This window comes from Mastomys coucha, unplaced genomic scaffold (assembly GCF_008632895.1).
Source record: "Mastomys coucha isolate ucsf_1 unplaced genomic scaffold, UCSF_Mcou_1 pScaffold22, whole genome shotgun sequence".
Lineage (NCBI taxonomy): Eukaryota > Metazoa > Chordata > Mammalia > Rodentia > Muridae > Mastomys > Mastomys coucha.
The window spans coordinates 57081440-57097394 of NW_022196905.1; the positions used below are offsets into that span (position 1 = coordinate 57081440).

Genomic DNA, 15955 nt, shown 5'->3' on the forward strand with positions numbered 1-15955 from the left:
TATATGTATATATGTATATATGTATATATGTATATATGTATATATGTATATATGTATATATATATATAAAACCTCATTTTTTCAGAGCATTTTGCATTTGAAAAATGTCCAAGATGGATTACAGCAATATACAAATGCCTTGGATACTAGGGAGGGGCAAAGAAAAACAACCTGATAAAGGAGAGTAGAAAAATAAACAGCCAATCTTACAAAACCCAAAGATGATAACATTAAAATAAGGTACCAACACTTGCCTAACAATTTACCAGCTACTTTTTTATTTTCAGAGGAAAAACAATAAGAACAAGCGGTGAGAGCTTTAGACCACTGCGGTAAGGAGTGGTCAACAAACCAGGAGTTATCAACTGGCCTCACAATGTGAACAGCACTGACCTCCAAGTTGCTTTTTCAAGAACCCATTTTTACACAGGCAATCAACTATTACACCAAGCCTTGTGGACAGAGGTGTTCACCAAAACAATGGAGATTTAAATCTCATTTTAAAACAATCACTGACAGCTACAACCTCCCGGAAAGGAGGCCTGGTGTGGTAAAACACTAAGATACTTTTCCAGTACTTCAGAAAGGGAGACTGCATATGACAACTGTAAAAGGGGCCAATGAAAGTGCACTGAGTTAGGATACTACCCAAGGTCTAGATATAAGAAGAAAGACCAGAATGGAATGCAAACTGAGGCAAGTGCCTCTAGGTAAGAGATCAAGGGTAACTCTCTCCCTCCTCCCATGAGAGAACTGTAGGAGGGACTTTTCAGAACCACCTAGACCCGCTGCAGAGGGAGCTGCAGAGGGAGTCACACCGCTATGGCTCTTCATAAACATTTTAGAATGAAAAGAACTTTCTTTCCGAACAGGAAAAGGAATGGTTTGGAATGCACTTTAGCACTGAACAGACAGGACACATTGGAGCGGCCCAAGTAACTCCCAGGAATTTCCCACTTCTTAAAGGGTCTGCATTCCTAGCCATTAACACAGGATCAGTCCTGTGGAATTACAGAGAAACTGATCTGAGTACAAAGACCACTATCTGCCATCAGACAGGTAGCAATGAACACTAACTCCCCTTTCCAAAAAACAAAAACAAAAACAAAAAAAACGGTAAAGAAACCACACTTTCAATTGCTGACTTTCAGCTTTAGCTCCTCAGTCTTAACACCAGATCTTTTTGTTAGTTTGCTTTTGTGTGTTGAGACAGGGTCTCTCTCGGTGTAGCCCTGGCTGTCCTGAAACTCACCCTATAGACCAGGCTGGCTTCAAATTCACAGAGGTAAGCCTGCTTCTGCCTCCTGAGTGCTGGGATTGAAAGCGTGCGCCTCCACACTCAGCCTTCTCACAGCAGATATTTTACTCTCTTGGCTTAGCAACCCCAAAACCCTTTACCGAACTCCTTGCTGGGTACGACATTTTACATACATTAAGACTGTACAGGCCGGGCAGTGGTGGTGCATGCCTTTAATCCCAGCACTTGGGAGGCAAAGGAAGGTGGATTTCTGAGTTCCAGGCCAGAGTGAGTTCCAGGACAGCCAGGGCTACATAGAGAAACCCCATCTCGAAAAAACAAAAACAAACAAACAAACAAAAAGACCGTACGGTACTAAATCTAATTAAATGTGGCATATAAATGATACATATGATAATCCTGGAGTACAAACAAAAATTGCACAGATGTCATTCACATGTAAATAAAAGAAAATGAAATTTTAAAATCTTTACCAGTTCCTAAAACACAACCAAAAAGATTACTGGACAACTTAGAAACAACAGTTTTAACTAATGACAATTTCCTTTCATTTCTTTTTCTTTCTTCCTTTTTCTATTTTTTTATTTGTTTGTTTGTTTATTGGCTTTCTGTAGTGCTAGGCATTGAAACCAGTCATTCCCGAATATGTCGGGCAGCAAGCAGACAGGGTGAGTGTCCTGCCACTGAGCACCCCAAGCCCCAGAAGCCACGGTGTAATGATGCCCACTTTTGATTTTAGGCCTTCAAACTTGGACCAAAGTGCTTTTAAATAACAGTATTTTTTAATGTGTGTCCTCCTAAATGCTAGAATTAAAATGACCCAACATGCAATAAGACTTCAACATCAAAGCCAAACTATTTAAAAAAAAAAAAAAAAAGTTAAAAAAAAAAAAAAAAAAAAACCAAAAACCAAAGTTCTCTGTTTGAATCACCTGGACTGTGGCTTCTCACATTCAAATCCAACTCTTCCCAAAGTTTCCCTCATTCTTTTCTGAAGGGCTAGAAAAATTGCATAGAGGAGATAAAGAAATGACAGTCACTGGTGACATTTTTCATTTCCTCTTTAAATTTGGAGTAAGCATGAAATCCCAAGTTCCAAAGAGAATTGTTTTTTTTCAAAACACTGCACCCAGTGTCTATGAACTATGTGGACATTCAGCTAAGCAGCTGCCCAGCCAAAAGAGAACCCAGAACTTAGTCAAACATATCTTCAACATCTAAATGAGATGTCTGAGGCTGGCTGGATGCCCACAGAGCCCAGGGACTGTGCATCCCTCACAGCACCAGCCCTGGAACTGTTCTACTCTACTCAAGAGCTGTGCCCACTGACAGGAGAGGTAAGAAACCAAGAAGCCGGGAGGCCGAGTCACCAGAGACTCAAGTACATAAATAAGGCAGGACCTGGAAGAGCACCTCGCCTGCTTGCGCAGTAGCTTCTAAGGCCACTGTTTAGATGGCTTACAAAGAAAGGAAGTGAGAGAGACTGCCACCCACCCACTGAGAAGCTCTCGGTCCCTTCTTCACTGTATGGCTCCGATGACTACATGCTCGATGTGATGTTTGGGTATCTTAGAACTACCTTACAATTTAAGTCAGGTTGCCGAGGTTGACTTGTCCTCTATTTTCTCTGGGAAGCAGTAGGGGACAGTAGAAAGAAAATGCATTTAAAGTCAAGCAGGCTGTATTCTCTTCTCTCTCTCTCTGTCTCTCTCTGTCTCTCTCTTTGTCTCTCTGTCTCTCTCTGTCTCTCTCTTTGTCTCTCTGTCTCTGTCTCCATCTCTGTCTCTCTGTCTCTCTCTCTCTCTCCCTCTCTCTCCTTATCCAATGCTTACTGACACAATACCTATGTGATGATAGGCCTCAGTTGTGCTACAGAAAACAAACACATCTTGGGTCATGAGGAATAAGTTTTCAAATACACATGAAACACCCAATTAAAACACACACCAGGCTGTCTAGGAGGTCCCATCTCCTCCTTCCTACTTCTGAGCTTTGAGTCCAAAGAGTTCAGATGCCAGATGTTCCAGGCTCATCTCTTGATACAGGTCCCAGGCCTGCTAGCAAATTTGAACTTCTATCCTTTCCAGCTTAGATAGTTCATTCTTTTGAAGCATTAATGTTCACTCAAAAAGGGTTACTAATAGCACCGCTAGGTAGGACTTTCTTCAGTCACATTACAGCCTGACACCCAGATACTATTCAGAAACCCAGCAAAACATAAACCTACTTTAGGAGTGAATTTCTCCTGATGATGCCTGACCACATGCCTCACTTACTCAACTGTAACAATCCGGCTCCCAAGGTAAGCTTTTTTTTTTTTTCCCCAAACTCTGCAACAAGTGATACCTTGCACTACCTTCAGCCTCTGATCTATTTTTGAACCTGTTTTATACTTACAAGTCTCAGGAAAGAGGCACAGGATGCACATGAAAAATCTCCCATCCAATAAAACCTGTCACCAGCTTCCCTTTCCCCTGGGTAGATGGCTGAAGGAAATGTGCATATGCTAATAAATACTCAGGAGGCACATTATCTATCTATCCTGTTCCCTTGCTAGCACTTTCTGATTCCTCTGGAAAAATAAAGGCCAAATGATAAGCCAGTTTCAAAGCTCTGAGTGACTAGAAAGCTCTCAGAAAAGAGGAGCAGTACGTATATTTTATAGAGGAGACAGTCACTGTTGGAACCTTTCCAGCTGCTTATTATTTGAGCCTGAAGAGGAGCCACCCCTGAAGGCAAGCTTGGCAGAGCTTGCTGACGTAAGAATCAGCCTGTGGTAACCCCAAACGGCCAGGAAGGCTTAACTTTTTTTTTAAAGTACTGCAGTGAGGTGGCAATTAAGAGTGGGAAACAATTATTAAGAATCCCTGGTGTGTGTCTTATAAAAACAGGAGCACAAGGCAAAGACGTCTTTAAGTAAAAGGGAGACCTCTTAGATTTCAGTTAGCAACTCCGGTGATGGCTTGTCTTTTAAGACAGCACTCAGCGTCTCAGCCGGCGGCTTCTACCCTGACCACAGAGGTTCCTTTTGTGATGACAGGATTTGATACAAAGAAAAAGCAGTATACATTAAAGATGTCCTTTCCTCTTTCCCGGCCTAATTTATCCAGCATTATATATGGGAAGGAGTGAGAAATTCCCGACTTACTAAAAGAATCCATAACCACCTGCAGAGACTGGCACTCTCAAGGTTTTAAACATAATGAAAAGGAAAGAAGAAAATACAGCGAGGAAGGAGGCTGTAAAGCAGAACCCGGTCCCGGTTGTCAAGATCTTCGGCTGGTGAGGCCTCTGAGGACCAGGACAGTAGAAAGGGGTCCACGGCTGGGGAGAAGGTGCCCCAGGAAAGCGACATCCTGAAGAGTCTGAGTTGGGGGTCCCGCCGTTCTTAGAAGCGGCGGGGGAGGGAAGGCGGGACCCCGGCAGGCGGGTGGGGAGGGACTCGAGCCGTGCAGCGCGCCGCACCCTGCCCGGGCCACCCCGGGACACCCAGATGTTCAGAGCCAGATCCGGTAGCAGAGCAGGGCGCGCGCAACTCAGGGCGCGGCGGGGCTGTGGGCTCGACCGGTCCCGACCCATCGGGTCCCTGGCTCCCTTCCGTGCGCAGACCCAACTCACCAGGCGTCCCGACCCGGACCAAGCACTCACCCGGAGCCACCAGCGGCGAACTCACAGCGCCTCCCACGAACACTGAAGCAGCAAGCACAGCGGACCCCGGGAGTCCCCACGGAGCCATCGCCGCGTCCTTCTGCCCTCCTCGCCCTGGCCGCGGCCGTCCCGGGTCCCGGTAGACGGTGCAGCTTGAGAGCTGCCGGGTGGATTGAGTGCCGGAGCTCGGCCCCCGCGAGCCCCTCCCCGCTCAGCCTGGACCCGCTGAGACCCCGCCCACCGCAGGAAGCCCCACCCCTGCTCGCCGCACCCGGGTCCCTTGAAGCCTGGACCGGCCTCTGCACGCATGACCCCGCCCCGAGTCCTGGCCGCGCCTCTCCTGCCACTCCCCTGTCCCCTCGAAACCCTTGGGTAGCGTCAGCCGCGCGCCTAAGCCGTGGCTCCACCCCAAGCCCCTCCCACCGCTGACCCTCTCCACCTCCTCTGTTGGGCGGGCTAACCCTGCCCAGCGAGGTGGCGGGGCTGCGCGGGAGCCTCAGGCTGGGGCGGGTTACTCCTTCTCCAGGGTCCTGGGACTAGTCAGACGTGGGAAGAGGAAGGCAGAGATGCCAGGAAGCCCAGAATGGAGAACAAAAAGGGCCGGCAGTTTCGGAATGGCGCGATGTTTTTTTTTTTTTTTCTCTATTGGAATCTTTACCCGGTTAAGTAACCTGGGTTAATGCTACGTTCAAAGTCATGTTTGGTTGTTTAAAAATTAAGGAGAATAGACAAAAACAAACAAACAAACAAAAACCAACTTTTAGTTGTTCTCATCCCATTCTGTCTAAGCTACTTCTGTTAAGGAACATATCCCCACACATTTCCAGGAATAACTTACAGGGCTTTTGTTTGATTGGTTGTTTGCTTGAGTTGGATTGGGTTTTGTTTTAATCATCTTGCAAACACTCCCCTGGAACAGCTCTTCGGTCACTTCTGTCTTCATATCCTCACATCAACTCCGTAAGGTGAGTATTATCCCCATTTCACCTGCCAGGAAGTGAGCCCATGCTCTCCGGGCTACCTGGGCCACCATGCTCATTGTAATTATCTCCAGTGTTTGCTCACAGCTTTAATCTCAGCACCTGGATCAAGGACAGCATGCCCTAAGAGGTCAGAAGTCGTTGTTAAAGGAGAATGAGCCTTTTTCTGAATAGCTTCGTTTTAACCAACCAATAACTTCGTCTTAGCTAACCCGTGGAGACTCCTCACAAGGTCCATAAGGCCCAGTCTTGACAGACTGTGCTTGAGTTGAATGGTGGGTGGATCTTCAGCCCCTTCTGTAAACTGACTGACTGCTGGCCTCTAATTTTCGAGGGGGAGTTATTTCTCCTCTCTAAAGTCCTCAGTCCTTCTGTTACAAACAGCAATGACATGAGAATTACCAGGGAGAGAAGCTACAAGTAGCTGAGGCTAAAGGTTGGAGGCCCTGTCCTTTGGGCTCCTATGCCTAGTTTGTGGCTCATCCTGTAGTCTGACAAACATAGAAGGAACACAAAGGAAAGACATTGTGCTGGCCAGATGTTTTTGGTTTTTTGGGTTTGTTTTTTTTTTTTTTTTTTTTTTTTTTTTGTCAACTCGACACAAACTAGATTCATCTGAGAACCTCAACTGGAAAAAAATGTCTCCATAAGATCAGATTGTAGGCAAATCTGTAGGGCATTTTTCTTAATTAGTGATTGATGGGGGAGGACCCAGCCTATTGCGGTTTCTGTAAGGAAGCAGGCTGACCAAGCCTTGAGGAAGAAACCGGTAAGCAGCACACCTCCATGGTCTCTGCCTCCAGGCTCCTACCCTACTTGATTCCCTCTGATAATAAACAGCAAAATGGAAGTGTAAGCCAAACAAGTCCTTTCTTCCCTGTGGTGGTTTGAATAGGATTGGCTCCCATGCTTTGTGACACTATTAGGAAGTGCGGCCTTGTTGCAGTAGGTGTGGCCTTGTAGGAGTAGGTGTGGCCTTGTAGGAGTAGGTGTGGCCTTGTTGGAGGAAGGACATCACTGGCTTTGATATCTCAGAAGCTCAAACCAGGCCTAGTGGTTCAAGGCTGCCTGAGGATCTGAGGTAGAAGTCTCGGCTACCTCTCCAGCACCACGTGTGTCTGCAGTGTGTCTGCATGCCGCCTTACTTCTAGTCATGATGATGATGAACTGAATCTCTGAACTGTAAGCCAACCCCAATTAATTGTTTTTCTTTATAAGAGTTACCATGGACAAGGTGTCTCTTCACGGCAATAGAACAGTGACTAAGACACTCCCCAGGTTGTTTGGGTCACAGTATTTCATCACAGCAATAGTAAAACGTACAAAGTAAGCAATAGGACAAACATTCATGTGGTTACCTAACTATTAAAGGAGAGAATCCTGGGCTTAGAAACTTAAGGACAAATTATCAGCTGTCACCAAACCAGCTCCATCATTTATTGAAAATACTGAGCTAAGTGCCTGTAATGGGTCTGGGGTCCAAGGGAAAAGCACACAAGCCAAAATATTTTGGCAACACAAAAGGTTTTGCCTCAGCAGAAGGGTGTGTAGCCAAGCCAGATTAAGCAGGCAAGCACACCCAGTGGCTGCCCTGCTGGGTTTTTATTCCTAAACAAAAGGGGTCCTGTGCCCCAACCTGAATGGTCAGAGATCAACCTCACCTAAAGTGAAAAATCTTATAAGCAGGATGCAATTTTCAGCCAGGAGGCCACCCTGCGCGCATGTTTTGATTTCAAGAAGTGCTGATCCTGAAGGAATTTGAATTTCTACTAAGTAGCTTCTTTACAATTTTTTTTTTTTTCGAGACAGGGTTTCTCTGTATAGTCCTGGCTGTCCTGGAGCTCACTCTGGAGACCAGGCTGGCCTCGAACTCAGAAATCCGCCTGCCTCTGCCTCCCAAGTGCTGGGACTAAAGGCGTGCGCCACCACCGCCCGGCTACAATTTTTTTAAAATGGAGATTTGTCTTATTTAACCCGTGGGGGAGGAGAGACAATAACTTTGTTTTTACTACATTTCCCAAATAAAGAACAACAAATTTGGGCTAGAGAGATGGCTCAGTGGTTTAGAGCACTGACTCTCTTCCCAAAGTCCTAAGTTCAAATCCCAGCAACCACATGGTGGCTCACAACCATCCGTACAGCTACAGTGTACTCATATATACATAAAAGTAAATAAATAAGTCTTAAAAAGAAAAAGAAGAACAAATTTGTTGTTTGCAGGAAATGTGGATAGAACTAGAGACCCTTGTGTTAAGCAAAGTGACATTGAGAAGACAAAATAACAATAAGAAAACCAAACGTTGCAAATGTTTTCTCTCATCTACATTCAAAGAAAAATAGGACATGGGAGTAGAAAGGGACCAGACTGGTGAGGGGGAATGTGACCAAAGGACATTATACATATGTGTGGAAATGTTGTATAAAAGGCCGCTATTTTCTACAGTTAATATGTGCTTGTATAAATGCACGCAGGGCTGTTCATTCAAACATCCCCAAAAATTCCAAGAACACACCATACCATCAAACCACTTCTCAAGCCTTCTTAAAACATGATCACACAGTTATAGGACCAACTCTGTTTCTGAAATTCAGACTGCAATGAAATGCTTGCACGGGTGTTTATTCAAAATATAAAACACTTTTCTCCCTCACAGGTTGAATTTACTATTTAAAAAAATTGAGTAATTTTTAATTGTTGATTAAATTTTTTTAAAGATTTATTTATTTATTTTTTATGTGTATGAGTACACTGTAGCTGTACAGATGGCCATGAGCCATCATGTGGCTGCTGGGAATTGAACTCAGGACAGTTCCAGCCCTGTTTGCTCCAGCCCCTGCTCGCTCTGGAGTAATCCACTGTAGCTGTCTTCAGACACACCAGAAGAGGGCATCAGATCTCATTATGGGTGGTTGTGAGCCACCATGTGGTTGCTGGGATCTGAACTCAGGACCTTCAGAAGAGCAGTCAGTGCTTTTACCCGCTGAGCCATCTCGCCAGTCCCAAATTTTTATATTTGAATTGGATGTCTGCTTATGGCTCTCTAGAAATAAGAATGCATGCAATCCAATATTTAGAACTAGGGGTAAGCCCCATTAACCACCCCCAAACCTCTCACTTTAGGGATGAGAGAGAGTTAGGAGTCATGTCGGATAACTCATATCTTCTGGGAGCCAAGGTTGGAAGTTAAGACTCTGACATTCCTCTCCCTAGACTCCCAGTAACGTTAAGCACTCTCTAGCTGTCTTAGTTATTTTTACATAAATCCATACTCATGTATTCAGATAACTTTTGGGAAATTCTTGCAGCAATGTTTGATTTGGGGAAATATCATAGCGAGCCTTGGAAACTGTAGAAATTCAAAATTCAAGGTGCCTGGTATCTACCTGAGGACCATAGCTGCTGCCTGACCCATCCAGGGTACTACAGATCCATTCACCCGTACTTGGGCTTCCAACCTGCATACACACAGTTCTGCTCCTGAAATGCAGGACACTGGTCTCTTAGCTCTTCCTCTTCCAATAAAAAGTCTCTTCCTCTTACTTGTCACTGTGCGTTTAAAGTAGGCTTCTTGAACTGTTTCCGTAGGTTCTACAGCGCTATCCTCCAAGCCAGAAGGCACGGATCTTCACCAGCTCAGCTGTGCGTTGTTGCAAAAGATCACCACAGCTGATGGGAGGGCTGAAGTAAGGTTTTAAGTTAAGATTACTGTGCTTAAAAGATCTATAAAACAAAAAATGCCTCTAACCTGTAAGCCCTATTTGCCAAAGGACAGATCACTTCCTAGAATCCTGGGGGTGGATGTTCACAGAAGATAGCAAGCCGCCTGTTATCACTTCTGTAAACAAGGTTGGTTGCCCCAGTGCACAGGGTGTGCTTGACCACCAGTAGGCAGGAAGTAAGTTGGGATGTATGCTTGCCCTCCCCCAACCCCCCACCCCCATTAGATGAAGGCAGGAAGTATGTAACCTTGTGGGGTTTGCCTTCATAGGCACCTCCCTACCTGACTAGTGTAATTTGTGGCCATTCTCTGGGAAACCTGAGTAGGGATCTGGCCAGTGTCCATCATTCTGACTAGTATTTAATAAAGCTTGCTTTAAATTTGGCTATTAATGTTTCCTACATGAGAGGGTGGCCATGGACCCTTGCTGAGTATTCTGTTCCTACCCCCAATCAGATGTATGAAATTCTGCCATAATTGTCCCTGGCGGTGGGTTCTTAGAGAGGGGCTAGAATATATAAGTTGAGGAAGAGTAAGAAAAAAAAAAAGGCTCCATCTATGTACTATGGAAAAGCCAATATCCATGCTAAGTGAATATGTCTGCTTTGGAATCACCCATGTTTCTGTTAGTAACCCCTCACCCATGCTCAGAAAGTAAGCCCAATAAATTCATTTTTGCCCCTTAGGTATGGTTTCGCTAAATCCAACTTTGGTTTATCATTGGGCCCTTAAAAAGGGAAGGGAGTAAATATTACCTAGTTTCCCCAACACACCAGGACAAAATTTCTCAAATCACCATGATTACCATGGTGAAAGCACCATGGTCAGAAGCAACTTGAGGAGAGAAGAGCTTATTTTGTGCTTTCACATGCCCATCATCCAAGGAAATCCAGACAGGAACTCAAACAGAGCTGGAACCTGGAAGCAGGAGCTGATGATGCAGAGGCCGTGGAGGAGAGCTGTTGGCTTGCTTTCATAGCTTGCTCAGTCTGCTTTCTTATAGAACCCCGGACCACCACACCAGGGTGAGACCACCCACAATGGCCCAGGCCCTTCTCCATCAATCACTAATTTTAAAAATGCCCCATAACCATGCCTGAAAGCCCTATCTTAAGGAGGCATGGCCTCATAGTTCCCTCCTCTCAGATGACTATCGCTTTGTCAATTTGACATAAAACTAACCAGCACTATCACATACAATTTTTTTTTCTTAAAGAATTGATTTAATTGTGGGCGTGGGTCATCTATCAGAGTGCATGGGATGAATTAAAAAACAAACAATGCTCTGTCCTTTCTGGGGATTGCTGATTTTTTTTTCCAGTTTCTCTGTGAGAATTTGGTTAATCATTCTCCTTGGTAGAAGCCTTTCCTGTTTTCCTGTCCACCGCTAAGTGGTCATTTTCATTACGGAAATACATGAGTCTCTGGTGACTGGTGTTTAGTCTAATTAACACTGAACATTCTCAGTAGAATTTTTGTCTTTCTGTGAATTAGATATCGTCACATGTCCTTGTAAGGAGATACACCTAGGGAATAAGTTTACAGTCTTTTTTTTTTTTTTAAAGAAAAATTAGAACTGCAAGGGAATAAAATCATATTTTTAAAAATTCAGGAATTTTGATCTAACAACAAATATGCATTGCCTATGCTGAGAGTGGATGGCTAAGGGACAGAAGTACTACAAATTAATAAAAGATCCTAGCATTGCTTATAGGAATTTCTAAATTTAGCTGGGAGAAAGAAAACAACCAGATGGTAAAATGGAAAAGGTCAAGGGCCCTGGGGTCACAGGAGGGAGCCTGGCTAGTATTACTTTCTGCATTGGATTCATCGTCTCTGCTGATAACAGAATCAAAGAGCAGGAAGGATCTTAATCATGGCAGGCAACAATGAGTAACAAACTTTATTACAAGTGAGAAGACAGAGAGACAGAGACTAAACAGAGAGAGAGAGGGAGAGAGAGAGGGGGGGGCAGAGCAGAGCACCCACAGTCATTCTTGTCCCTGGAGGGCTGGGGTTTTAAATGTTTCTGGTGGCATGAAATGGGTCTCCTTCCCCTAATTTTGGTTTGGAAGCTTAGACAAAGAAGGGGAAGCTGGCAGGCCCACAACTTCAGGTAAATGTGTTCAGGACCAGCTTTAAATATATCTGGCCAACCTGGACTGATCAGTCAAAAGGGTGGCCCTATTCTTGGGAGAAAGCTCTGCCAGGCCTTTTTGTATTGTCTGTGGCCCCTTTCCCTATCTGTCCGCCTGTCAGAGATCTGACTAGCTCCTAGTCTGTCACAAGGACTCACCTTGAGCTCCTGATGAGTGTTCTTGCCTGTATAACTGGAGAGGGCAACAGGATGATTTTTAAGGACTCCCAACCATAGATTGTTGATGATTCTACAGTCTAATGAGCAGCTAAATGATAGGGTGTCAGAGGCTGGCTACACTACAGGGTTCTCAGCACAAGGGACCCGTGTGCTTGCTAGTACTGTGTTATGAAAGACACCTGTCACTGCACTTATGAGATAAATGCCAGCAGCCTCGAAACCAGATGTGATGCCCAAAACTGTCTCTAATGTGACCAGATGTTCCTGTGGAAGGAATGGGAGACCAAAGTTCTCCCAGTTGAGGATCAGCAAGCTAGGGAAATTCCAAGGAAGTGTAGCTAGTCTGCCACTGGACACTCACAAAGGTGCATGGAGAAGCTGTGACCTGAGCTGAGTCTTGACGGAAGTGTGGTCCAGGAGTTGACGAAGGAAGAAAAGTGTGATGGTGATGCACAGCTTAAGAATGTGTGAGTTGGTTGGTGCACAGTGATGCACACTCACAATGAGAAGAGAAAGGCTTACAGTGTCTGAGTCAGAGCTGAGCATGACAGCTGATTAAAGGACAATGGAGAGTTTCAAATGCCTCACAACGTGTCATCTATTATAATAAATAACCATAGCTCCAAAATAGATTGGAGGTAAGAAAATCTGCCATTATTGAATTAGATTTGTTTTCCCCAATTGTGAATCAGGAGACTTCGAATAGGTCCATCAGGAGATTTCGAATATGTCCATCTGTACTGTCCATAGTACATGCACATGTGTGCACATGCATTGGGTCCTATGTCAACCATGCTCTAAGCATCCTTGACTTTTACCCCTGCTGCCTGAAGTTTGCTCTGGGCAGTAGAGTATAGCTAGCACAGAATGTAAGCTGCTGATACATTGCAGGATATTTGATCGCACTGTGACCCCTGATATTGTTATTTACTGGGAAAGCCTATTTTTGGTTATTATGTGGCTCAGCCTTAGCACACACCTTTAACTCAAGAACTTTCCGCTGGAATATTGTAAACAGGATTAAATACAGTCAACCATAGGTCTAGAGGTGGAGCAAGCAACCAGTTGATGGTGAACATAGGATTATTAAGAAAAAAAACAGAGAGAGTAAGGAGCTAGGAAGATGAATAGAGGGAAGCACAGGAAGTAGAAGGGAGGGACATCCAGTTTAAAGGAGGTTTGTTGAGAGAGGGGATTCATTCTGGGATACCTGCTGAGGAGGAAGGTCAGCTGGGTGCCTTCTCTGCCTCTTAGAGCTACAAGTTTTCACCCTAGCATCTGGCTCCCGAAGTCTTCGCTGGTAAAATCCAACGGCTGAGATTTTGTTAAAGAACAGCATACAACAGATGTAGAGTTGAAGACAGAGGTAAAGGCCTGAGCACACATACTTCCTTCTAGGACCCTAGAACTCCCTATCCTTTGACCACCAGGCCTATCTACCCAGATTGATCAACAGGATTCTATTAAACTAGCTAGAAGAGTGGGCATTCTAAATTTTGCTAAGTATTGCTAAGTATTGCTAAGTAGAGTTTTGCTAAGTATTGAGACTGCTGAGAGCCATAAAGATGTGAACAGATACTATAGGTAACTGGAGGTCTGCCTAATGTGCACCACTCTGCACCGCCGAGCTGACATCCCAGCTGTAGCCTGTCAATGTTCCATGAGCTATTCTGAGCAGCTGCATGATGCTCTGTGCCTGTGCATAGCAGGAGGTAAGAGCAGTTTAGAGATGGATAGAAATAGAGGGGTTTTCCTGTAAGGAATCTGATAGCTGGGGAGGCTTTTCTATCATTATTGAAAACTAAGGGGTCCAGGTGACCTTTCAGGTGAACTTAGACAACAGAAGGACTCAGCTTCAGAGATCAGAGAGAAGTGAAATGTCTGTCAGTTCATGAGATGTGGGAGCAAGGTGATGAGGCAGAAGGTTTAAGAGAGCAGAGGGGTGAGAGTTACCAGTTTCTCTGGATAGCTGAGAAACCTGTATGAACCACTCTGCTGCAAAGCTCAAAACGGTACCATGGATTCCTCTTGTCTTCTTCTCAATATTGCCAGCCAATCTGCCTGCTTACCTAGCTGCTAAGTATTCAGTGCCACAAACTCTGTCCCCTTATGGATGATCTCACCCCACGCCAAGCCCATGTGGATCATCACATCTCCCTACACAAGTCTTACCTCCATAAAGTCACATTAAAAAAAAAAAAAAGTATAGGGACCTTTACTTTTTAAATAGTTTTTTTAAATAATTTATTTATTTTCATTTTATGTGCATTGGTGTTTTGCTTGCATGTATGTCTGTGTGAGTGTATCAGATCTTAGAGTTACAGACAGGTATGAGCTGCCATGTGGGTGCTTGGATTTGAACCCAGCTCCCCTGGAGCAATCAGTGCTCTGAACTGATGAGCCATCACTTCTAGCCCTATAATCCTTATTTTTAATAATCTTAAAGTAAAATTTACTATTTCCTTTAGCTATGGGTGTAATCAGCAAACTCCAGGAAAGGTGGCAGGACTGGCACCAAAAATGGAGATATTTATCGCCATGAAATTATGCTGCTATTTCAAGATCTTGTTATGGGGACATGGGTTTGGCTCAGCCACCTCACCAAATAATGTAGCCAATTTATTCTATGGGTCTATTTCTTTTGATGCCCATTGATAAAATTTAGAACAAACCCTATTACTCCTGGTATTCTTGAATAAAACTACTCTAGACATGTATTGAGACTCCGGTCTCTTGGTTCCCTTCCCCACACTGCATAAAATATATAAACCAGTAAACCAGACATGGTAATATACCCCTCTTGTTCTAGATCTCAGGAAGTGGAGACAGAAGGAGCAGAGTTCTCTTCAAATCCATCCTTGGCTACATAGATAGCTTAAGGCTAGCCTGCTGCACTTAAGACCCTTGTGGTGGTTTTAGTAAAAAAAAAAGTGTGTATGGGGGGGTACTATATAGACCCATAAGAGGTGGCACTATTAGGAGTGCGTGTAGCTTTATTGGAGGAAGTGTGGCTTTGTTGGAGGAAGTGTGTCACTAGGGGTCTTTGAGGTCTCATGCTCAAAACCAGGCCTAGTGGCTCCCAGTTTCTCTTCCTGCTGCCTAGGATCCAGATGCAGAACTCTCAGCTACCTCTCCAGCACCACGTCCTCATGTTTCCCACATGACAATAATGGATTAAACCTCTGAAACTAGAAGCCAGCCCCAGTCAGATACTTTCCTTTATGAGAGTTTCTGTGAGCATGGTTTATCTTCACAGCAGAAAAACACTAAGACCAGGCTGGATCAAAAAAATAAAATAAAATAAAATAAGGGTTGAGTGTGGTGGTTTAGACCTTTAATCCTAGCCCTGGGGGGCAGAGACAGGAAGATCTCTGGGCGTTCGAGGCCAGCCTAAATAGTGAGTTCCAAGACAACCAGGACTACATAGAGAGACTCTGTCTCAAAAATAAATGAACAGTTAAAGAAAAGTCCAGACCCTGATCATATTTAAGAGCCCCTTCCTTTCCTCTGCCTACGTCACCTCAAGCAAGATGCCTACCACCAAGTGGGGTGGACAATCGTTCACCACCCACCTGCTGCTTCCACCAGCCAAAATGCTGAAGCTGTCATCTGTGTGGCTCCCCAGAAAGGCCCCAAGCAAAGACCAAATGACTCACCCAAGGTCATGCCCCCACCCCAAGGCAGCTCTTAGCTAGTAGTTGTTGATTGGGATTGATGGTGCAGAGAACGCCCAGGCTCCAGAACTGCCTTATGGGAAAGATTGAGGCCTCTCTTACTACTGCATCCCACTCACATGCCTCTTATACTCAGCCCTAGCCCTCCCCATCACATTGCGCAGGCAAGGCTCAAGGATACTCCCTGGGAAGCCCCCTCTACACAAAGTTCCCTCTCAGGGGCCTCACCTGAGGGACCTGGTCTCTCTCTCCTTCCCTGCCAGGTCCTTCTGCCCCCATTGCCCTCACTAGTGGCCATCCCTTTTGCATTTGGTGTTTGTTTCTTTCACAGGGCTGTGAGGAAAAGGAAAAGAAAGCTA

The 15955-nt window shown here is 44.8% G+C and overlaps 1 protein-coding gene across 3 annotated transcripts in view; it reads right to left on the bottom strand.

Moving 5' to 3' along the window:
• Window positions 1-15955, bottom strand: part of Rell1 (RELT like 1) — a 98193-nt gene that overhangs the window by 52276 nt on the left and 29962 nt on the right. Inside the window, exon 1 of one of the 3 annotated variants that reach the window (XM_031342376.1) lies at window positions 4907-5235. The exons of 1 other annotated variant lie outside the window; for it this stretch is intronic. In XM_031342376.1, the coding sequence (XP_031198236.1) occupies window positions 4907-4994 (88 nt within the window). In that variant the 5' untranslated portion in view covers window positions 4995-5235. Of the gene's footprint in view, window positions 1-4906; window positions 5236-15955 lie in introns of those variants that run through there. One more of the 3 variants, XM_031342375.1, reaches the window with a different exon arrangement.